The sequence below is a fragment of the Nannobrachium achirus genome, assembly GCF_963921795.1.
Source record: "Nannobrachium achirus genome assembly, chromosome: 8".
NCBI lineage: Eukaryota > Metazoa > Chordata > Actinopteri > Myctophiformes > Myctophidae > Nannobrachium > Nannobrachium achirus.
Window position 1 is genome coordinate 48,866,013 of NC_137817.1, and position 17,898 is coordinate 48,883,910.

Here is a 17,898-nt window from a genome sequence, read left to right on the forward strand (position 1 = left end):
AATCACTTTAAACTAACTAAAATGCAAAATTATCACTTTCACAAGGTATTATATTCTCCACAACACTTACAGTATCCCCCCTGTCTTCGACAAATGGTTTGGTTTATTCCCCGGTTCAGTAGGTCAGCACAGGTGCAATGTATTATTTTTAATTAGCAGCAGCGGCACATTTTCTCAAGTGTGGCAGTGAGTTGTTTACTTGTGCCTGCGGTAAAATAATACTATCCACTGATAGTAATCATCATCATCATCATGCCTGTTGCTATGGCACGCGCCTTCACACGCGTGCAACACACCAGTCATGTTGCCATACTTTAATTCAATTTCAATTCAATTTTATTAGAAGTGTCAAATCATAACAAGTTATCTCAAGACACTTTACAAAGGCTAAAGAGCCGTGAGAGAGAGAGAGAGAGAGGGAGGGGGAGAGAGGGAGAGACAAGGGAAAGGGGGGGAGGGAGGGAGAGACAAGGGAAAGGGGGAGGGGAGGCAGGAAGGGGGTAATAATACATTTTATTTGTAGCACACTTTATGTTTGTGACAAATCTCAAAGTGCTACATTCAAAAGGTCAGAGAAACAAAGCTAAACACATTGAAACAGACCAAGGAAACATGTATAAGGTAACCTTAGACAGTGCACAGTTTCACACTTTTATTACATACAAATCAGAATAGCATTAAAAGCACATAGTGATTACCCATTATTACACAACCTAGAATGAGTTAAAATGTAAAGCTTTACTTTACTTTAACTGACGCCATTGAAAAAAAAAATTGAAAAAAAACTAAATCTACAGTTGATTTTGTTGACTAAAATCTATTTTGGCAGACCTTTATGGCATCGTCCCCAACACTACATGGCATCGTCCCCAACACTACAACTAGATCTGCACATATTTATTATTTAGCTGTGCTGACTGACGTTTCCACTGTTTTTCAATGTTTTCTTTTTTTGACTCAGAGGATAGCTGCAAGTTGAAAATAAGTATATACAGTTGGAGGGGGTAAATCATTGTGTAAACAGAGCTATATCCTATGTCACATACAGTATGTAATTTTTGATTGAGTATTTTATTAGTCACAATGAGTAACAACACAAGTACAGTAGTCACATTTAAAATGCAGCACAGCACCGGTACATTTAGACATCCTGCCCAACAGGAGCGTCCAAAATAAGGCCTTTTACAGTCTTGACTTGTTGACGTTGGAAGTCCTTGGCACTCAATTTACAGACATGGCAACAGTAACAAAACAATATTCGTTGCATTTAGTACAAAATAAATAAAACACTATATATATGTTCAGCGCAGGGGGAAAGTGGTGTTAGGTAAGGGGGGGGGGGGTCTCACTTCTGCAAAAGATTGCTGCCATTATGTACAAAATATATACAGGGTATAAAGCTTGAAACAAATAGCAGCAATCCTTTGCAGTGGCTTTGGAACAAATATCAGCGTTTCTTTTATCTCGGTACGATTTGAATGATATACAAAAAAGAAAAAAAAAGACCATGCTGTATCTAAATTACGATCTTAGCATTTTGTGGCAGAAAATGGGGAGTGTGTCTTCAGTCCAAACTGCAAGGGGGAGTTTATTCTTGTTGAAATGGCCGGAGCAAAGTGGAAATAAATGAGCCTCGCAAGATAAAAAAGACCCACACAATTCCATCCATTGGAGCCAGGAGGGAGAGCGTGCGCGCACGCGACGCGTGCGTGGAGCGTTGGCCGGGGCTGTCTTAGATTCGTTTACATTCACAGTAACTGAAAGAGAAATAATAATATTCGGGGGGGGGGAAGAACGCAGCGAGGGGGATTTGCTTCACCTCGTCTACAGGGATTTCATTTGATCACTTTGCTTTCTCAGAAGTGCAGAATGGTGTTCTGCACTGGCTTCTCCTCCTCCCAGCTCAATCATCTATCTTGCACCTCTCCTGAGACAAAAACAGTCTTTAAGTCTATATTTTTTTTTACATTGTTATTTACCAGGACTGTAAACCACAAACCAGTAGTTTTTTTTGTTCAATTAGACGTCCTGCTGTCTATATCAACCAACAACTTTTGTGGGGTCTGCTGAGCGATTGCATCGGGCACCAGCGTTCAGTTCATCCCGCAGCGCCAGTTCTGCTTACCAAAAGTGGCCCACTGGAATTATAAGACATAATACTTATGGAAAGTGGAAAAACAGTATATCTCCAACAGGTTGTGGAACAAGTCAAGTCTGTACAAGCAATATTCAGCAGACAAAGGGAGCCAATAACATTAAAACAGACAATTAAATAAAATGAGGGGAGTGCATTAACAATTTAACAGACTAAAAACTACTAGTTTGTGGTTTAGTCTTTTAAATAAAAAAAATATATCTATATACAAAATTTTAAAAATATGGACTGTTTTTCGTCTCAGGTACTCAGTGGGTATGGCTCCAGGGGGGGAAATGTACTTCTTAAAATAAATTCATGAATCTCTCTATGAATATCTGCATTGATTATTCTGTTATCAAATCACTTTAAACTAACTAAAATGCAAAATTATCACTTTCACAAGGTATTATATTCTCCACAACACTTAGAGTATCCCCCCTGTCTTCGACAAATGGTTTGGTTTATTCCCCGGTTCAGTAGGTCAGCACAGGTGCAATGTATTATTTTTAATTAGCAGCAGCGGCACATTTTCTCAAGTGTGGCAGTGAGTTGTTTACTTGTGCCTGCGGTAAAATAATACTATCCACTGATAGTAATCATCATCATCATCATGCCTGTTGCTATGGCACGCGCCTTCACACGCGTGCAACACACCAGTCATGTTGCCATACTTTAATTCAATTTCAATTCAATTTTATTAGAAGTGTCAAATCTTAACAAGTTATCTCAAGACACTTTACAAAGGCTAAAGAGCCGTGAGAGAGAGAGAGAGAGAGGGAGGGGGAGAGAGGGAGAGACAAGGGAAAGGGGGGGAGGGAGGGAGAGACAAGGGAAAGGGGGAGGGGAGGCAGGAAGGGGGTAATAATACATTTTATTTGTAGCACACTTTATGTTTGTGACAAATCTCAAAGTGCTACATTCAAAAGGTCAGAGAAACAAAGCTAAACACATTGAAACAGACCAAGGAAACTTGTATAAGGTAACCTTAGACAGTGCACAGTTTCACACTTTTATTACATACAAATCAGAATAGCATTAAAAGCACATAGTGATTACCCATTATTACACAACCTAGAATGAGTTAAAATGTAAAGCTTTACTTTACTTTAACTGACGCCATTGCTGTCTCTGTTCTATCGCTAATCTCCTTCCTTCCTTCCTCTCTCTCTCTCTCTCTCTCTCTCTCTCTCTCTCTCTCTCTCTCTCTCCCCCCCCAGCTGATGTTCGGGCGGTTCGGTCAGGTGGTGGAGAAGAAGAAGTCCATCACTCTGCAGGACATGAGCGTGGTAAGGAACGGACACCATGGTCTCTGCTATTCCCATCATGCACTTCTTCTCTTCCCCAGATGGTTTGCTCCTCATGGCACAGACAGACACACAGACAGACAGACAGACAGACAGACAGACAGACAGACAGACAGACAGACAGACAGACAGCATGGTGGAGACATTCTTCAGTGTTGTCTTTCACCTTCTGCTGCTTTTCTATCATCATCATCATCCGCCATCTTCTGCCTGCCTGCCTGCCTTTGTTTCATTCCCACATTCTTTTTGTTTTTCCCTCCCTCCCTCTCTTCCTTCTCTCTTCCTCTATTCCTCTGTTTCTCCCTGTCTGTCTGTCTCTCTCTCCCTCTATCTCTCTGCATCCTTCCCTTTCTCTCTCTCTTTCTTTCTCTTTCTTTCTCCCTCTCCCATTATCTCTCTGCCCCCCTTCTCTTACAGTAAATTCACTTTTAAAAATAATCTTAAAGTTTATTTAACATTGTAATTTTCATTCTTTTATTAGTTTTGTTTTTGTTTTTGCTTGTTCTTTTTGTTTTCCGTTTCTTTTCTAAAATGTGATTTCATCTATCTTATTTGTTAGTTTCATTATGTATTGTGTGTTGATTACTGATTTTTGTACAAATGTGTATGTTTTTCAATGTGGACCCCGGGAAGACTATCTGGTTGCTACGGCTTTCATCTAATGGGGATCCTTAATAAAACCGAATCAAAATCAAAAATCAAATCTCTCTCCTTCTCTCTCTCTCCCAGGAGGAGCGTAGACAGCTGTCCAGTATGCTGGGTTGTGAGATCTCCTCCATGCTGTGTGTTCCTGTGGCCAGCCAAGCCACTGGCCAGGTGGTGGCGCTAGCGTGTGCCTTCAATAAGCAAGGCGGACAAAGGTGTGTGCAAAAAGTAATCTGTGCAATTCTCCGATTATATATATATATATATATTAGAGCTGGGATGCGATTAAAAATTTTAATCTAATTAATTACAGGCTCTGTGATTAATTAATCGCAATTAATCGCATTTTAATCGCAAATCGATATTTGACCTGAAAAGCATTGTTTTCAAGTAAAACACATTTTGTTGTACGAGTGAATCAACAAGTGAGTTTTTTTAATCTAAATTTCGCATCCACTGGGCCAACTAAAGCGCTCTGATCGGCTACTTCTCCCTTTGCGTTTGTTGTCTCTTCTTGGTTGGTGCATCGCTATTATCGGTATGGCCGAAACTGAAGGTTCTTTGGTGCAAAAACTAAGTGCGATTAAAATGCGTTAATTTTTTTAATCGCGTTAATTTTCTGTAATTAATTAATCGCAATTAATCAGTTAAAGTCCCAGCCTTAATATATATATATATATATATATATATATACAGCTCTTCCTTTGGGCCCCTTGAACACGTACATGAAACGTGCTCTCACGCACGCACGTACGCTCGCACACACATGCACACAGTCTTGAGCAGTCTCTTATCATATAACTTATCACAGAACATATGTTTGCATTTACACGAAAGTGTGGGAGATGTCTTTCATCTCATGTTTCACTCACTCACACATAAACACACGCACGCCACGCACGCACGCACGCACGCCACGCACGCACGCACGCACGCACGCACGCACTCACGCACGCACGCACGCATGCACACACACACACACAGAAGCAGTGATGGCAGAGCAGGCATCCCATCGTCATAGTAACAGCAGAAGAATCACATGTAGAGGAGGATGCTGAGGATTAACCGAAAATCTACAGACGACATGCACTGAACATCAGAGGCCCTGTTGGTGCCTTACCCCTTATGCCTGATCCTTGAACTTTTTTTTAAATGCTTAAAATAGCCGATCCACACCAACAAGCTGTGAGCCTGTAGATCAGCTGTTTGAACTATTTAAAAGAAATCGCACTGGTGCGAAGTGAGCGATGCAAACACGACACACGTGCATATCTCCTTGTCTATGTGCCGTTCTGTCTGTGACGTCAGTTACTTTGTGTGTGTGAGCACGGATCTCCATGCATGGACTAATACATTTGGCTAATACATTCCATCGTAAAACACACAAAGTGAAATATAGGAGCGATTTGCACCGCTCAACGCGTTTATAGCCCATACAAAAACACATACAAATATTATATCGTAGTTGAAACCTCTTTTCTCCATATTTAACTTGTTGTGGCTTCTCGTAAAGTCAACTAAAAACTCCTCTCCTTGAATATTATGTGTGAATGTGTGAATATCAGCTCCTCAGCACACAGTAAAAACTTCCGGCATTATGCATTTAACACAGAGTAAAACACGGATTCTGCTGTGCACCATATACTCCATAACACTGAGAGGCGACGGAGGCCAGCCTTTGTATGCAAGGAAAGAAAATGATGGCCCCAAGGTGCTTTTTATGCACCAGTGATGGTCCATAAAACATTTGGATAAAACGTTGCGATGCAGATGTAGCTACAGTGTAAATGATGTCGGAAAAGTGGAGAATTTGGTGCAGAACAGAAACGCTTACATAAATCATTTTGGATCAAAGTTGCGATGCAGACACAGCATAATGATGTCGGAAAGGGGACATTTTAATGCGACTCAGTCAGGGAGCGACCGACCATTAAGGCATAATTTATAGTGATAATATTTATGGGTATTTCTTTTATGTGACCAGGCACAGCCAAGATGAAAGCAGAGAGTACAGAGCTACAGTACTATATGCCAGGGGTTTTCAAAGTGGGTGACGGGGCACCATGGGGTGCCGTGATGGCAGTCCAGGGGTGCCGCGAGATAATTTGATGATATTTGGAATTTATTTGGACACTTAAAAAATATATTTAGTGCCATTAAAAGTACAAAGGGGGGGGGGGTATAGCGCCATAGACATGAAACACTAGATACCTCATCCGCCTCTGCAGTCCATTGGAGCGACGTGCAACAATTGTAGTCCAGACTTTCTGGAAAAACTAAGGGATTGCTGCTAGTCACTTGACTGGCAGCGATCCCTTAGTCTTTTAGCCCTGTTAGGGCAACCACACTAATGATGGACCCATTCTGCATAATGAGTGCTTCTACGTGTGGCACATTAAGAATATTGCGCTGGGCTTTTACTTAAAAAAAAAAGGTTTAATCAACTAAAAATAAACTAACTGCTGTTAAAATCACTACAACAGGGTAGGGAGGCCACCTCCAACCACTGTAGATTAAAGGTCTTTGCACACTGCTGCGTTTTTCGGGCCGAATATCGGAGTGAATTTCGGAGTGCATGAATAAAATAATCAACCTCACGTTATTTCAATCACGTTTGCACACTGCCGCTCGTTTCGTATTTATTTTCGGACCAGGGTTGATTTTTCCCGATTTTTGTCCCTTGCTCTCTCTCTCTTTCCTCTCTCTCTCCCTGGCCTACGCCTTTCCAAAACGCAACGAAAACACGCAGTGCAGTGTGCAACCACCTTTACCTTTGACTGATTTCCTGAGCGTCGCCCTGTGGAGAGTGCCGCCACGACTGCGGTTTCAACCCTACGTACAACCATGGAAACCAATACAAAACACGCATGGCTTCCCGAGGCTACTGTGCTGTTCTTTGTGGGAACAAAGTCCTTTAGGTTGATATGTTTTGTTGAACTCCTCTTTGTAACTCCTCGTCCAGAGTGTCAACTGAGTAGAGTTGCACCGCAGCCATGCGGCTACAGGGGAGTGGTGAGGAAGATGGTCTATAGCAGGGGTTCCCAAACTTTTTTGTCTCAGTGCCCATAAATATATTTTTTTAATCCGAGGCACCCACCACTACATTATAATTTTCACTGCCAGCACCTTATATTTATAGCATATCGTCGTTGTCGGGTGGAAACCTTGTATGTCCAGAACAGTTCGTTTTGTATTTATCATCTATAAAATTTACCAAACTAGTGAAAACAGCAGATCTACAAGCACACAACGCCTCGCATCGCGAGGCGTTGTGTGCTTGTAGATCGGCTGTTTTCACTAGTTTTGTGCGACAGTCTTGTATGATGAAGCAGGGCTTTGCTTTACAAAAAGACGTACACATTTGAAACTTGGAGATACGAGGTTTCTGCCCGACAGTGATGATATTTTAGTGATTATGTTACGAGGAAAACTTTGGGATAATAGCCATTTTGGTTAGAACTGACTGGAAAGTCAGTATTTAGTTTAAAAAGATACTAAATATTTTTTCAAGTGTCCAAATAAATTCCAAATATTATCAAATGATCTCGCGGCACCCCTGGACTGCCGTCACGGCACCCCGGGGTGCCCCGTCACCCACTTTGAAAACCCCTGGTCTATAGGGCAGGCTACTATATTGTATTACCATAGTAATCCAACTAACATACTGATTGGTTAAAATTACATTATATATTCATCCAAACAACTGCAGCTTTAACGACCACACTGTATGTAGAAGATAGGCTACTAGTTCAGCTCTGTGGAAATTATGCTTTTCAATCCAGTTCCAAATGCACACTTCATTGCTACATTTTATTTATCATGAATTTATTATAGGCAGGAAGCTGCGGCAAACAGAAGTGTGCCACTGCCCTCTGCTGGCAAGGAAACGTAACTGCATGTCAGTTCTGGACAGTATGGTTCCAGCATGTGGTGCGCACGCACGCACGCACGCACGCACGCACGCACGCACGCACGCACGCACGCACGCACACACACACACACACACACACACACACACACACACACACACACACACACACACAGAGAGAGAGAGAGAAAGAGTAGAGTAAATTCATCCTATACACGTCCTATACACGCAAAGTTAATACAATGTGAAAAGAGACGATCTACAAGCTCACAACTCTGCTGCGATGTGACGCGGTGTGAGCTTTTAGGCTGAGATGTTTTGCAGCGCGTCACCTTGGTACAACATAGTATAGAATAGGGTTTGAGTGTGTTTAACAAGCTGTGTGTGCGTGTGCGTGTGCGTGTCTGTACGTGTGCGTGTGTGTGTGCGTGTTCCCCCCACAGACACACAGAGGCAGATGAACATGTGATCCAGCACTGTTTCTGCTACACCTCCACCGTCCTCACCTCAACACTGGCCTTCCAGAAGGAACAGAAGCTCAAAGTGGAGTGCCAGGTAACACACACACACACACACACACACACACACACACACACACACACACACACACGCGCGCACAAACTCCCTTGTGCTTCCAGTGCACAACACAATTGCGAATCCATAGTCCTCTATACCAGGGGTTCCCAAACTTTTTTAGCTCGGGGCACCCCTATAAATATATTTCTTTATCCGAGGCACCCCTTCATTAGTATATTCCTAATTTTCACTCACAGCACCTTATATTTAAAGCATATTTTAGCGATTATGTTGCAAGGAAAGTGAGATAATAGCCATTTTGGTTAGAACTGACTGAAAATAACTTTGTACTTCAAGTTTAAAATGATACTAAATATGTTTTTAAATGTCCAAATAAATTTCAAATATTCTCAAAATATCTCACGGCACCCCTGGACTGTCATCGCGGCACCAGGGTGCCCCGTCACCAACTTTGAAAACCCCTGCTCTATACAGTGTCGGAATAACCGTGGCACCGTTTTAGAGCTCCTTTAGCAGCCTTTTTGAGGCGATAGTTGAGTCTTCTTTCATTTTCGCCCCGCTGTTTCATGACCCCCCAAGCTTGGTGCCCTGTGCTGCAGCACCTAAAGCCCTCGCATTAAGACGGCGCTGCCTCTATAGTCGGTCTGGGTACTAAAGAGAAGGTATATATTGACATTAATACACACACCACGCACGCGCACACATTAGCAATTTCTTTGTGTCCACACACAGGGAAAGCATACAGGTTACACAAATGTTTTAGGTGCTATAATAGGCTAAAGGTTGCATTCACAAACTCATCCATATGTCCTTGTGATACAACGTACATATCACTTAGCACTCCATGGGCACAAGTAGCAGCGTCTCCGCCATATATGGCAGCTGAGACGGCACAATGTTTTGCCAGCGCCTCTGCCTCTTCTTAAGGCAGTGGTTCACAAAGTGCATTTCAGGCACTCTCTAGGTTCCTTTATGGGGGTCTAAATTGACCCTTACAAGTCTGTAACTTAGACAGTGGAACCGAATGGACCCGTTAAGGGGAGACTTTCAAATTTAAAAGTTTGAGAACCACTGTCTTTACCGTGAACTCAACCAACAGACCTAACGGAATGAGACACGTTATGCACTCAAACACGGTATACTGCCTGGTGGACCCAACCAATAAGCACAGGCAGCAGGGAAAGACAGCATCAGCACTAAATAGACTTCAACAACACAAACCCTGAACCCCTCCCCTGCTATCAAAGCTGTTGGTATGGTCCATGCTGGCTTGACCCTCAGCCCCCATCTTTTGTCATTCCAGGAAGAATTCAGCACCAGCCAGGTAACGCCAAACAAAGAGGAATGAATTAATAGAACTTTAACCAACAACTTTAACTATAATTAAACGATCAAACCAAGTGTGCATACTCTTTAACAAACGATACTAAAACAAATTAAACAGATTTTTTTTTTTTTTTTATGCATCTCAAGCGACTGCAAATGAAAACTAACTGGAAGAGCGCAAATCTCTGGCTGAGTTGCCTAGCCAGGTCTGTGTAAGTCATGGGATGTGGTCATCAAGTTTTGAGGAAACATTTATGAAATGTTGCACATTTTCCACGTGACTCCAAAGATAACGTTGGCGTTTTTACATCAAATCTGCGGTGTCTGAGAGATGTACACAAGCCACACACACACACACACACACACACGCACACGCATGCGTGGACACGGACAGGGGCGAAAACATTAATATCCGCGTCCTTGCTTGGCAGAGATGATAACTGAACTGAAGTGGTAGCGGCATGGGTGAGTGTGTGTTCTGTCTGCAGCCTTAAAGGACAACTTTGTTTGTTTTTTACAACAAGGGTTCATATTTTAGATGGTTATTAGAGAAAAGAAAAGATGAGTGTTAAAATGTTTTCATTTACTTCTTTCTATTCTAGCGTTTTAGTGATTTTAACTATTTTGATTTGCATGCATGCCCCCAGGTTGGAAAAAAAAAAGAAATTAATGGCTCATTGTGTCTAAAAAGATTATATATAGCTACTTGTACGCATGCCCCCACCCACTGAAATCAAAATACCGTACCAAAATCGCTAAAACAATAGAAAGCAGTAAATGAAAACATTTCAACACTCATCTTTTCCTTTATCTAATTACAATCTAAAATATGAACCCTTGTTGTAAAAAACTAAAGTTGTCCTATAACTATAATGTGTGGCTAATATACTAGTCAAGGCCATCGCACACACGCACACACACACACACACACACACACACACACACACACACACACACACACACACACACACACACACACACACACACACACACACACACACACGCTCGCTCGCGCGCGCGCGCGCTGGCAATGCTTTGTCATCCGGGGAGATCTTCAATTGCACTCTCTGCTTTTCTCCACAGGCACTCTTACAAGTTGCCAAGAATCTCTTCACACATTTAGGTAAGTCTCTCTCACGCTCTCTCTCTCTCCCTCTCTCTCTTAATCTCTCTCTGTCTCCGTAAGAATATCTCTCTGTCCCTCGATCTGTCTATCCCTCTCTCTCCATCTGTTTTTGGAGCTGTGTGCAGCTCCCTATACGTGGCTGTGTGGGTCTGTGTGTGTGTGTGTCTGTCTGTCTGTCTGTGTGTCTGTGTGTATGTAGCCTGACTTCGGCGCGTAACTAGTGCCGCACCATTTACGCCACTCGCGCAATATATACATCAAAATGTGCGGCTCGGCCGGGAATGGTGTTCTATTACCTTTCGTTCCGATCCGCCTTACCATGCCGACGCAATCGGCAAAAAACGACGCTTAATTGTCCCCATTGACTTATAATGGGACAATGCAAGAAATCACTTTCAAGTATTTTTCTCTCGTAAACCATAGGAGCTACAGTTTCAAACCTCGGAGAGGAGATTCATAATGATTTTAAGAATGAATCGAAAAATAATTACATCACTCGGCCTCATGGTGGCGCTATAACGGCCCACTTCCACTTCACACGGGTGTGATTTTTGTATATCGTCTCTGTTGGGTGTCCAACACTTTTACTTCTCACAAAAACTGCAAAGTAGCTCAAATCAATTTTCTGGATCTGCTACTTTTTTATGCTTTTGTGTGAGGCTGTAGTGTGATCTAGTAGGGTGTTAAATTGTTCAAATACGGAGATAAGAGGTCTATTGGTAAATTGGTAAGGAATTTATTCCAAGATTGGACATATTTCTGATCACATTCCCTTACTATTTCTAGTCTCCTTATGTTCCTTATATTATCAAATCAAAACACCAAATTATTTTTTACAAACATTTTTTAAACCAACCAACACACACAACACACACACAGCCATTACACCAGGAACGCCAGTCACTTAACACTTGCTTCTCCAAGAACCATCTCGTCAAGCACAGTTATTTATAGATCTATATCATTCTGGAATTTGTTATAGATCTACAGTATTCAGCAGGGGTTCCCAAACTTTTTTGTCTCAGGGCACCCCATAAATATTTGTTTTAATCCGAGGCACCCCTACATTATAATTTGCTCTCCCAGCACCTTATATTTATAGCATATCGTCGTTGTCGGGTGGAAACCGTTCGTTTTGTATTTATCATCTGAAATATGTACTAAACTAGTGAAAACAGCAGATCTACAAGCACACAACGCCTCGCATCGCGAGGCGTTGTGTGCTTGTAGATCGGCTGTTTTCACTAGTTTTGTGCGACGGTCTTGTAACTTGGAAATACAAGGTTTCTGCCCGACAGTGACGATATTTTAGTGATTATGTTGCAAAGAAAACGTTGAGATAATAGCAATTTTGGTTAGAACTGACTGAAAATATCTTTGTACTTCAAGTTTAAAATGATCCTAAATATATTTTTAAATGTCCAAATACATTTCAAATATTATCAAATTATCTCGCTGCACCCCTGGACTGCTGTCGCGGCACCCAAGGGTGCCCCGTCACCCACTTTAAAAACCCCTGCTATACTGTATGTACTGTATGTACTGTATATAGGAAGACTAGTGGTCGCAGTGTCGACCCATCAGTTAATGGGGATCCATTCAATACATAATTAACAGTAAACAATGGCCGACAGCAATGATATGTCTCTCCCTCTACTAACTAGAAGCTGTTTGAGCTGCAAGCTCATAGCTACTGTACATGAAAGTAGGCCTGTCACAATTATTATATCGCTACAGTATATCGTCTAATCGCAATGATCTGAGATAATCGCAATAATTTTTTGGTATAATCATCATAATCGTTTCCATGTCACTTGTGACACGTTGTAATCTTGTAGATCAGCTATTTTCCAGTTTTACTTGTATAAAATGATTAAATATGTAAATAATTTCTCTGTATATTTAAGTTATCTGTCTGTCCTGCTAATTCTTTTTATTACGAAACCTAAAAGGCAAACAGAAATACAAATTTGTATTCGTGTTATGTTCCAATGTTCAATGCCAAACTCACAATTAAATCATAGATCGCAGCCCACAGTTCCTGAGCCAACAACGTTACGTCAAGCCTTGCAGCGTTTAGAGACCATTTCACCGGGGATACGGATATTATGGCCGATTGGGAAGAGAAGCTCCAATAATTGGGCCATAGACTCAAATGACTCCCGTGCGGAGGGTCATATGATCAATGATGGACCATTAAGCTGATCACTAATGGAGCACGATGAATTGGAAGTACTGTAGCCGCAATAAAGATGTTCTATGGACTAACAATGTGACCCCTTATGACCTAGAGAGGGACGTAATACTGATTGAGCCACGGGGAAATGCATTGCATTGAACTCTCTCTCTATGTCTCTGTCTGTCTCTCTCTGTTTCTCTCTCTGTCTCTGTCTCTCTCTCTCTCTCTCTCTCTCTCTCTCTCTCTCTCTCTCTCTCTCTATGTCTCTGTCTGTCTCTCTCTGTTTCTCTCTCTGTCTCTCTCTCTCTCTCTCTCTCTCTCTCTCTCTCTCTCTCTCTCTCTCTCTCTCTCTCTCTCTCTCTCTCTCTCTCTCTCTATGTCTCTGTCTCTGTCTCTGTCTATCTCTGTCTCTCTCTCTCTCTCTCTAGATGATGTGTCGGTGCTGCTGCAGGAGATAATAGTCGAGGCCAGAAACCTCAGTGATGCAGAGATGTAAGCTTCCTGATTGGTCCTCAAATGGCTGTGTGTGTGAGTGCACGTGCCACAAGCACGTGTGCATGTTTGCAGTCCATCTTCCTAACCCTAACCCGATGTTGTATATTAGTCCTTTTGCCTGCATTGCGACAGTATATTTTGCTCTTAATTGATTGGTGGAATGGATCACATATACAGTAAAAGCATTGTGGTGAAATTGTCATTCTGTGTGTGTGTGTGTGTGTGTGTGTGTGTGTGTGTGTGTGTGTGTGTGTGTGTGTGTGTGTGTGTGTGTGTGTGTGTGTGTGTGTGTGTGTGTGTGTGTGTGTGTGTGTGTGTGTGTGTGTGTGTGTAACTCCAGCTGCTCTGTGTTCCTGTTGGATCGATTCACTCATGAGTTGGTGGCCAAGGTGTTTGATGGGGGCCTGGTGGACGAGGAGGTACTCTACACTCACTCACTCACTTTATACATATGGTTATAATTATGTGTGTGGGGGGCACGGTGGTGCAGTCGGTAGCGCTGTCGCCTCACAGCTAGAAGGTCCTGGGTTCGATTCCCGCCGGGGGACGCTGTGGGTGCTGGGGGTGTGTTTCTCCCTCCGCGTCATCAGTGCCCATACTCTAGGCGGGGTTGGCGAATGGGCCTTTCTGTGTGGAGTTTGCATGTTCTCCCTGTGTCCCCTAGGGTCCCCCACAAAAAACATTCTGTTATCCTGGTCTCTATACTGCCTCCCCCTGGTCAGCGGGAATGCCTGATGGAGGGGAAAGGAACTGGTGGGAATAACGTGTTCCTTCCACACGCTACGTCCTACCGGGGGAAACTTCCCCCTGTCAGGTGATAAGAAGCAGCCTGCTCACTCCTCGTGCTTTGAAGGAAGCATGAGCTCAGTTCAGGACTCTTATGCCTCGTACACACTACAGATATATAGTTATAAAAATAAGCGAGCTAAACAACCAGGCAGCTTGGTCAAAACCATGCAGCATTATTTTTATGCAAATGAGCGTGTCCAGCTTTATTTTTATGCAAATGAGGTACCTGTCACTCGACTCTGCCGGTCGGTCAGCCTGCTTTCAACTAGACAAAACAGGTTGTTTTAATTCGGAAACCTATAATCTAAAATAGCGTCTCTAGATGGGAAATAAGTTACTACTACATAAGCTTTTTCTGGAAAAAAAATAAGAATAGAACATTCAAACAAACTGTTAAATAACTTAACGAGCCGTTTTGGTCGGTACCGTTGCCTGTACGTGGGCTGGGAGAGACACACACACACACACACACACACACACACACGCGCGCACACACACACACACACACACACACACACACACACACACACACAGCGCGTCGTTCACATAGCTTCTCCCCGCAAAGCGCCGCAAAATAAACATCCAATGGAAGAAGGGACAGCAGTGGGGAACGCCACCGAGTTATATGAGTTTCCTTCGGCGTTGTCGTATGTATCATTTTTGGTAGGACCACGAGCAATGAGCAAACGAACAGTGTCGCTTCTGCAGATACGAAAGTGAAAGCTGCCCAGCCGTAGAACAAAGGGAATGCTAATTGATTGGAATGTTAAGTACCCGGTGGTAGCTGGCCTACTCAGTGTCAGCGTCTCTCTCTCTTGCGCTCACACACACACACACACACACACACACACACACACACACACACACACACACACACACACACACACACACACACACACACACACAACGCTTCCCCAGACCGGTCTCCTCTCCTCAACCTCTGGTCTGGATGCAGGGGGTCTCACGGGAGGCTATTCTTCCAAACGTAGGAGACGGTGGTTGTAACACCGTCTCCTACGGTAGGAATACTCGCTCACGGCAGGACACGGGGTTTTCACGAATTGTTGGTTGTATATCCTTTCATTACAGTCCACATATATGCCAAATCATCATTAATATTACATATACAGCCGTTATTTAAAAAAAGTTAAAATATTTATGTCGCAATTTCTGCAGCTCCGTGTCTGTGGCCAACAAGTTGATTCGGGGGGCTGAATCCCCGCCTACTCAGACCATACTGTGCTCTGATTGGTTGAGCAAAACAAAGCAAGCTATGTTGCAGTGTGAACGCTAAAAAAAAGCTGATATAAAATTGAGGACTAGTGAAAAAAAAGCAAACTTTTCATTTCCAAGCTTTTTTTCGAGCATGGAAGCTGGTTTCCATAGAGATAACATTGAATTACCAAGCTAAACTTCAGATATATCGCTCCCAATGTGAATGAGGCATTACAGCTTAGGCAATTGGCACTGGGTGAAAAATGGGTTACAAAATCGTGGGATAGAAAATGTCGTTTTTAAAACAGGGGTCTTCAATGTTTTCAGGACAAGTTTCCCTTAGCTGAGAGAGAGATAAAGCAGGGACCCCCACTACGTATTGTATTGGAGGACCCCCTGTAGTAACTCTGAGGACCCCGTAGGGGTCCCGGGACCCCTGGGTTAAAATAACTGTGTGTGTGTGTGTGTGTGTGTGTGTGTGTGTGTGTGTGTGTGTGTGTGTGTGTGTGTGTGTGTGTGTGTGTGTGTGTGTGTGTGTGTGTGTGTGTGTGTGTGTGTGTGTGTGTGTGTGTGTGTGTGTGCAGAAGGAGTTCCGTATCCCAGCGGACCAGGGCATAGCGGGCCACGTTGCGACCACAGGTCAGATCCTGAACATCAAGGATGCGTACTCCCACCCTCTGTTCTACCGCGGCGTGGACGACAGCACAGGCTTCAAGACGCGCAACATCCTCTGCTTCCCCATCAAGGACGAGAACAACGGTAGGAAAACCCATAGACCTGCTTGTTTACACTCGCACTGCGTTTTCACTCCCACGACATATCGTTTTCACTCTCACAGCATATCGTTTTCACTCCCACGACCAGGGATGTGCAGAAAATGTTAGCAAGGCTACTAGGGGCTGACATTTCTGAAGGGGCCTTTTGGTGAAAATATTGAAAACAGCAGACTTCCAAGCTCACAACGTGTCGTGAGCTTGGAGGTCGGCTATTTTCGGTACTTGATGCGACACTAAACTAAGCATAAAAAAGGCAATACTGGAGATTTCTACACAGTGAGGGCAATTCTTTCAACATAAGATGCTGCATTCAAGTTCAGGAGAGTTTGGACAAGGCAATTCTCTTGAATGATGCCTTCAGCTATGGCATGGAAAGAGGACATTTGCATTTCTTTCACCATAAACTGCATTCATGGTCTGGAGAGGGCACCTTTTACAGGCGGGTAAAAGGGCAGGGGCTCAAGCCCCCTTTATGTCTATGTGTGCACGTACCTGCCCACGGCATATCATTTCCACTACCACAACAGGTCTTACTGAGTACAGTGCAACACAGGTTTACAAAGTAAGTATTCAGAGGCAGACCTGGACTTAGGCCACGGCACCCACTTTGAGAAACCCTGGCTTAAGCCACATACACTACATATAGATCAGTGGTCTTCAACAGGGGGTCCGGAACCCCTAGGGGGTCCTCAGAGTTACTAGAGGGTGGCCGCCAAATCTTTGTGTGATAGGACAATTAATTTAATTGAACAACTTGAACCCTCGCATCCCTATTCTGAGTAGAACATCATCTAAAAAATAGCTGATCTATGCAAGCTCTCAACGCCTAGCAGCGCGAGGCGTTGAGAGCTTGAATCGGCTATTTTTGGCAAATAGGTTTGGTGTAGAGGTAAAAAAAAAGAGCAGACCAAGTATAGAGTGAAAGGTCAAATTTCGAAGTATCGATCATGTAAGTGGTTATGGTATGGTACAGTATATCTGAAAAAAAAACACAAACATGAATCCATCATTGACTGATGACAGTGCTGTCAAACAAGTCTATGAATCTAGACATGAAATCCATGAAAAAAACACAATTTTATACAATAATGTATCCCTATGCAGGTCCCTGCTTTATCTCTCTCTCTCAGCTAAGGGGTCCTTGGCCTGAAAACGTTGAAGACCCCCGGTATAGACGAGAAGGTATTAAGGGTTAAACAGCAAAGGGAACCGGTTAATTGCAAGAGAGAGATGGGGACTGGACTGGAAATGGTTGCAACGAAAACCCTGACACTGATTGATTGATGCTCCGCTGCGTCAGTGGAGCGGATGAAGAAAGTCTGTGGCCATTAAAGCTCAACTGTGATTTACAGAGGCTGTCGCGCCGGGACAAGTGTCTGGCATCAGAGCATGTCGAGAGTGACTTGTAACTCTGTCGCTTTGTCGACACTCACGGGTGTCTCACACCAAATTCTGGGCCCTGGGTACAAGTATTCACTCACATTTTGTGCTTTAACTATTG

The 17,898-nt window shown here is 43.2% G+C and overlaps 1 protein-coding gene across 1 annotated transcript in view; it reads left to right on the forward strand.

Annotated features, from left to right (window-relative positions):
* pde2a (phosphodiesterase 2A) overlaps window positions 1-17,898 on the forward strand; it is a gene marked incomplete at both ends in the record, with an annotated part of 381,434 nt that overhangs the window by 339,381 nt on the left and 24,155 nt on the right. The window contains 7 exons of the mRNA XM_080732126.1: window positions 3,355-3,423; window positions 4,171-4,301; window positions 8,398-8,509; window positions 10,901-10,940; window positions 13,551-13,614; window positions 13,958-14,036; window positions 16,206-16,380. Coding sequence (XP_080588252.1) covers window positions 3,355-3,423; window positions 4,171-4,301; window positions 8,398-8,509; window positions 10,901-10,940; window positions 13,551-13,614; window positions 13,958-14,036; window positions 16,206-16,380 — 670 coding nt within the window. The remainder of the gene's footprint in view (window positions 1-3,354; window positions 3,424-4,170; window positions 4,302-8,397; window positions 8,510-10,900; window positions 10,941-13,550; window positions 13,615-13,957; window positions 14,037-16,205; window positions 16,381-17,898) is intronic.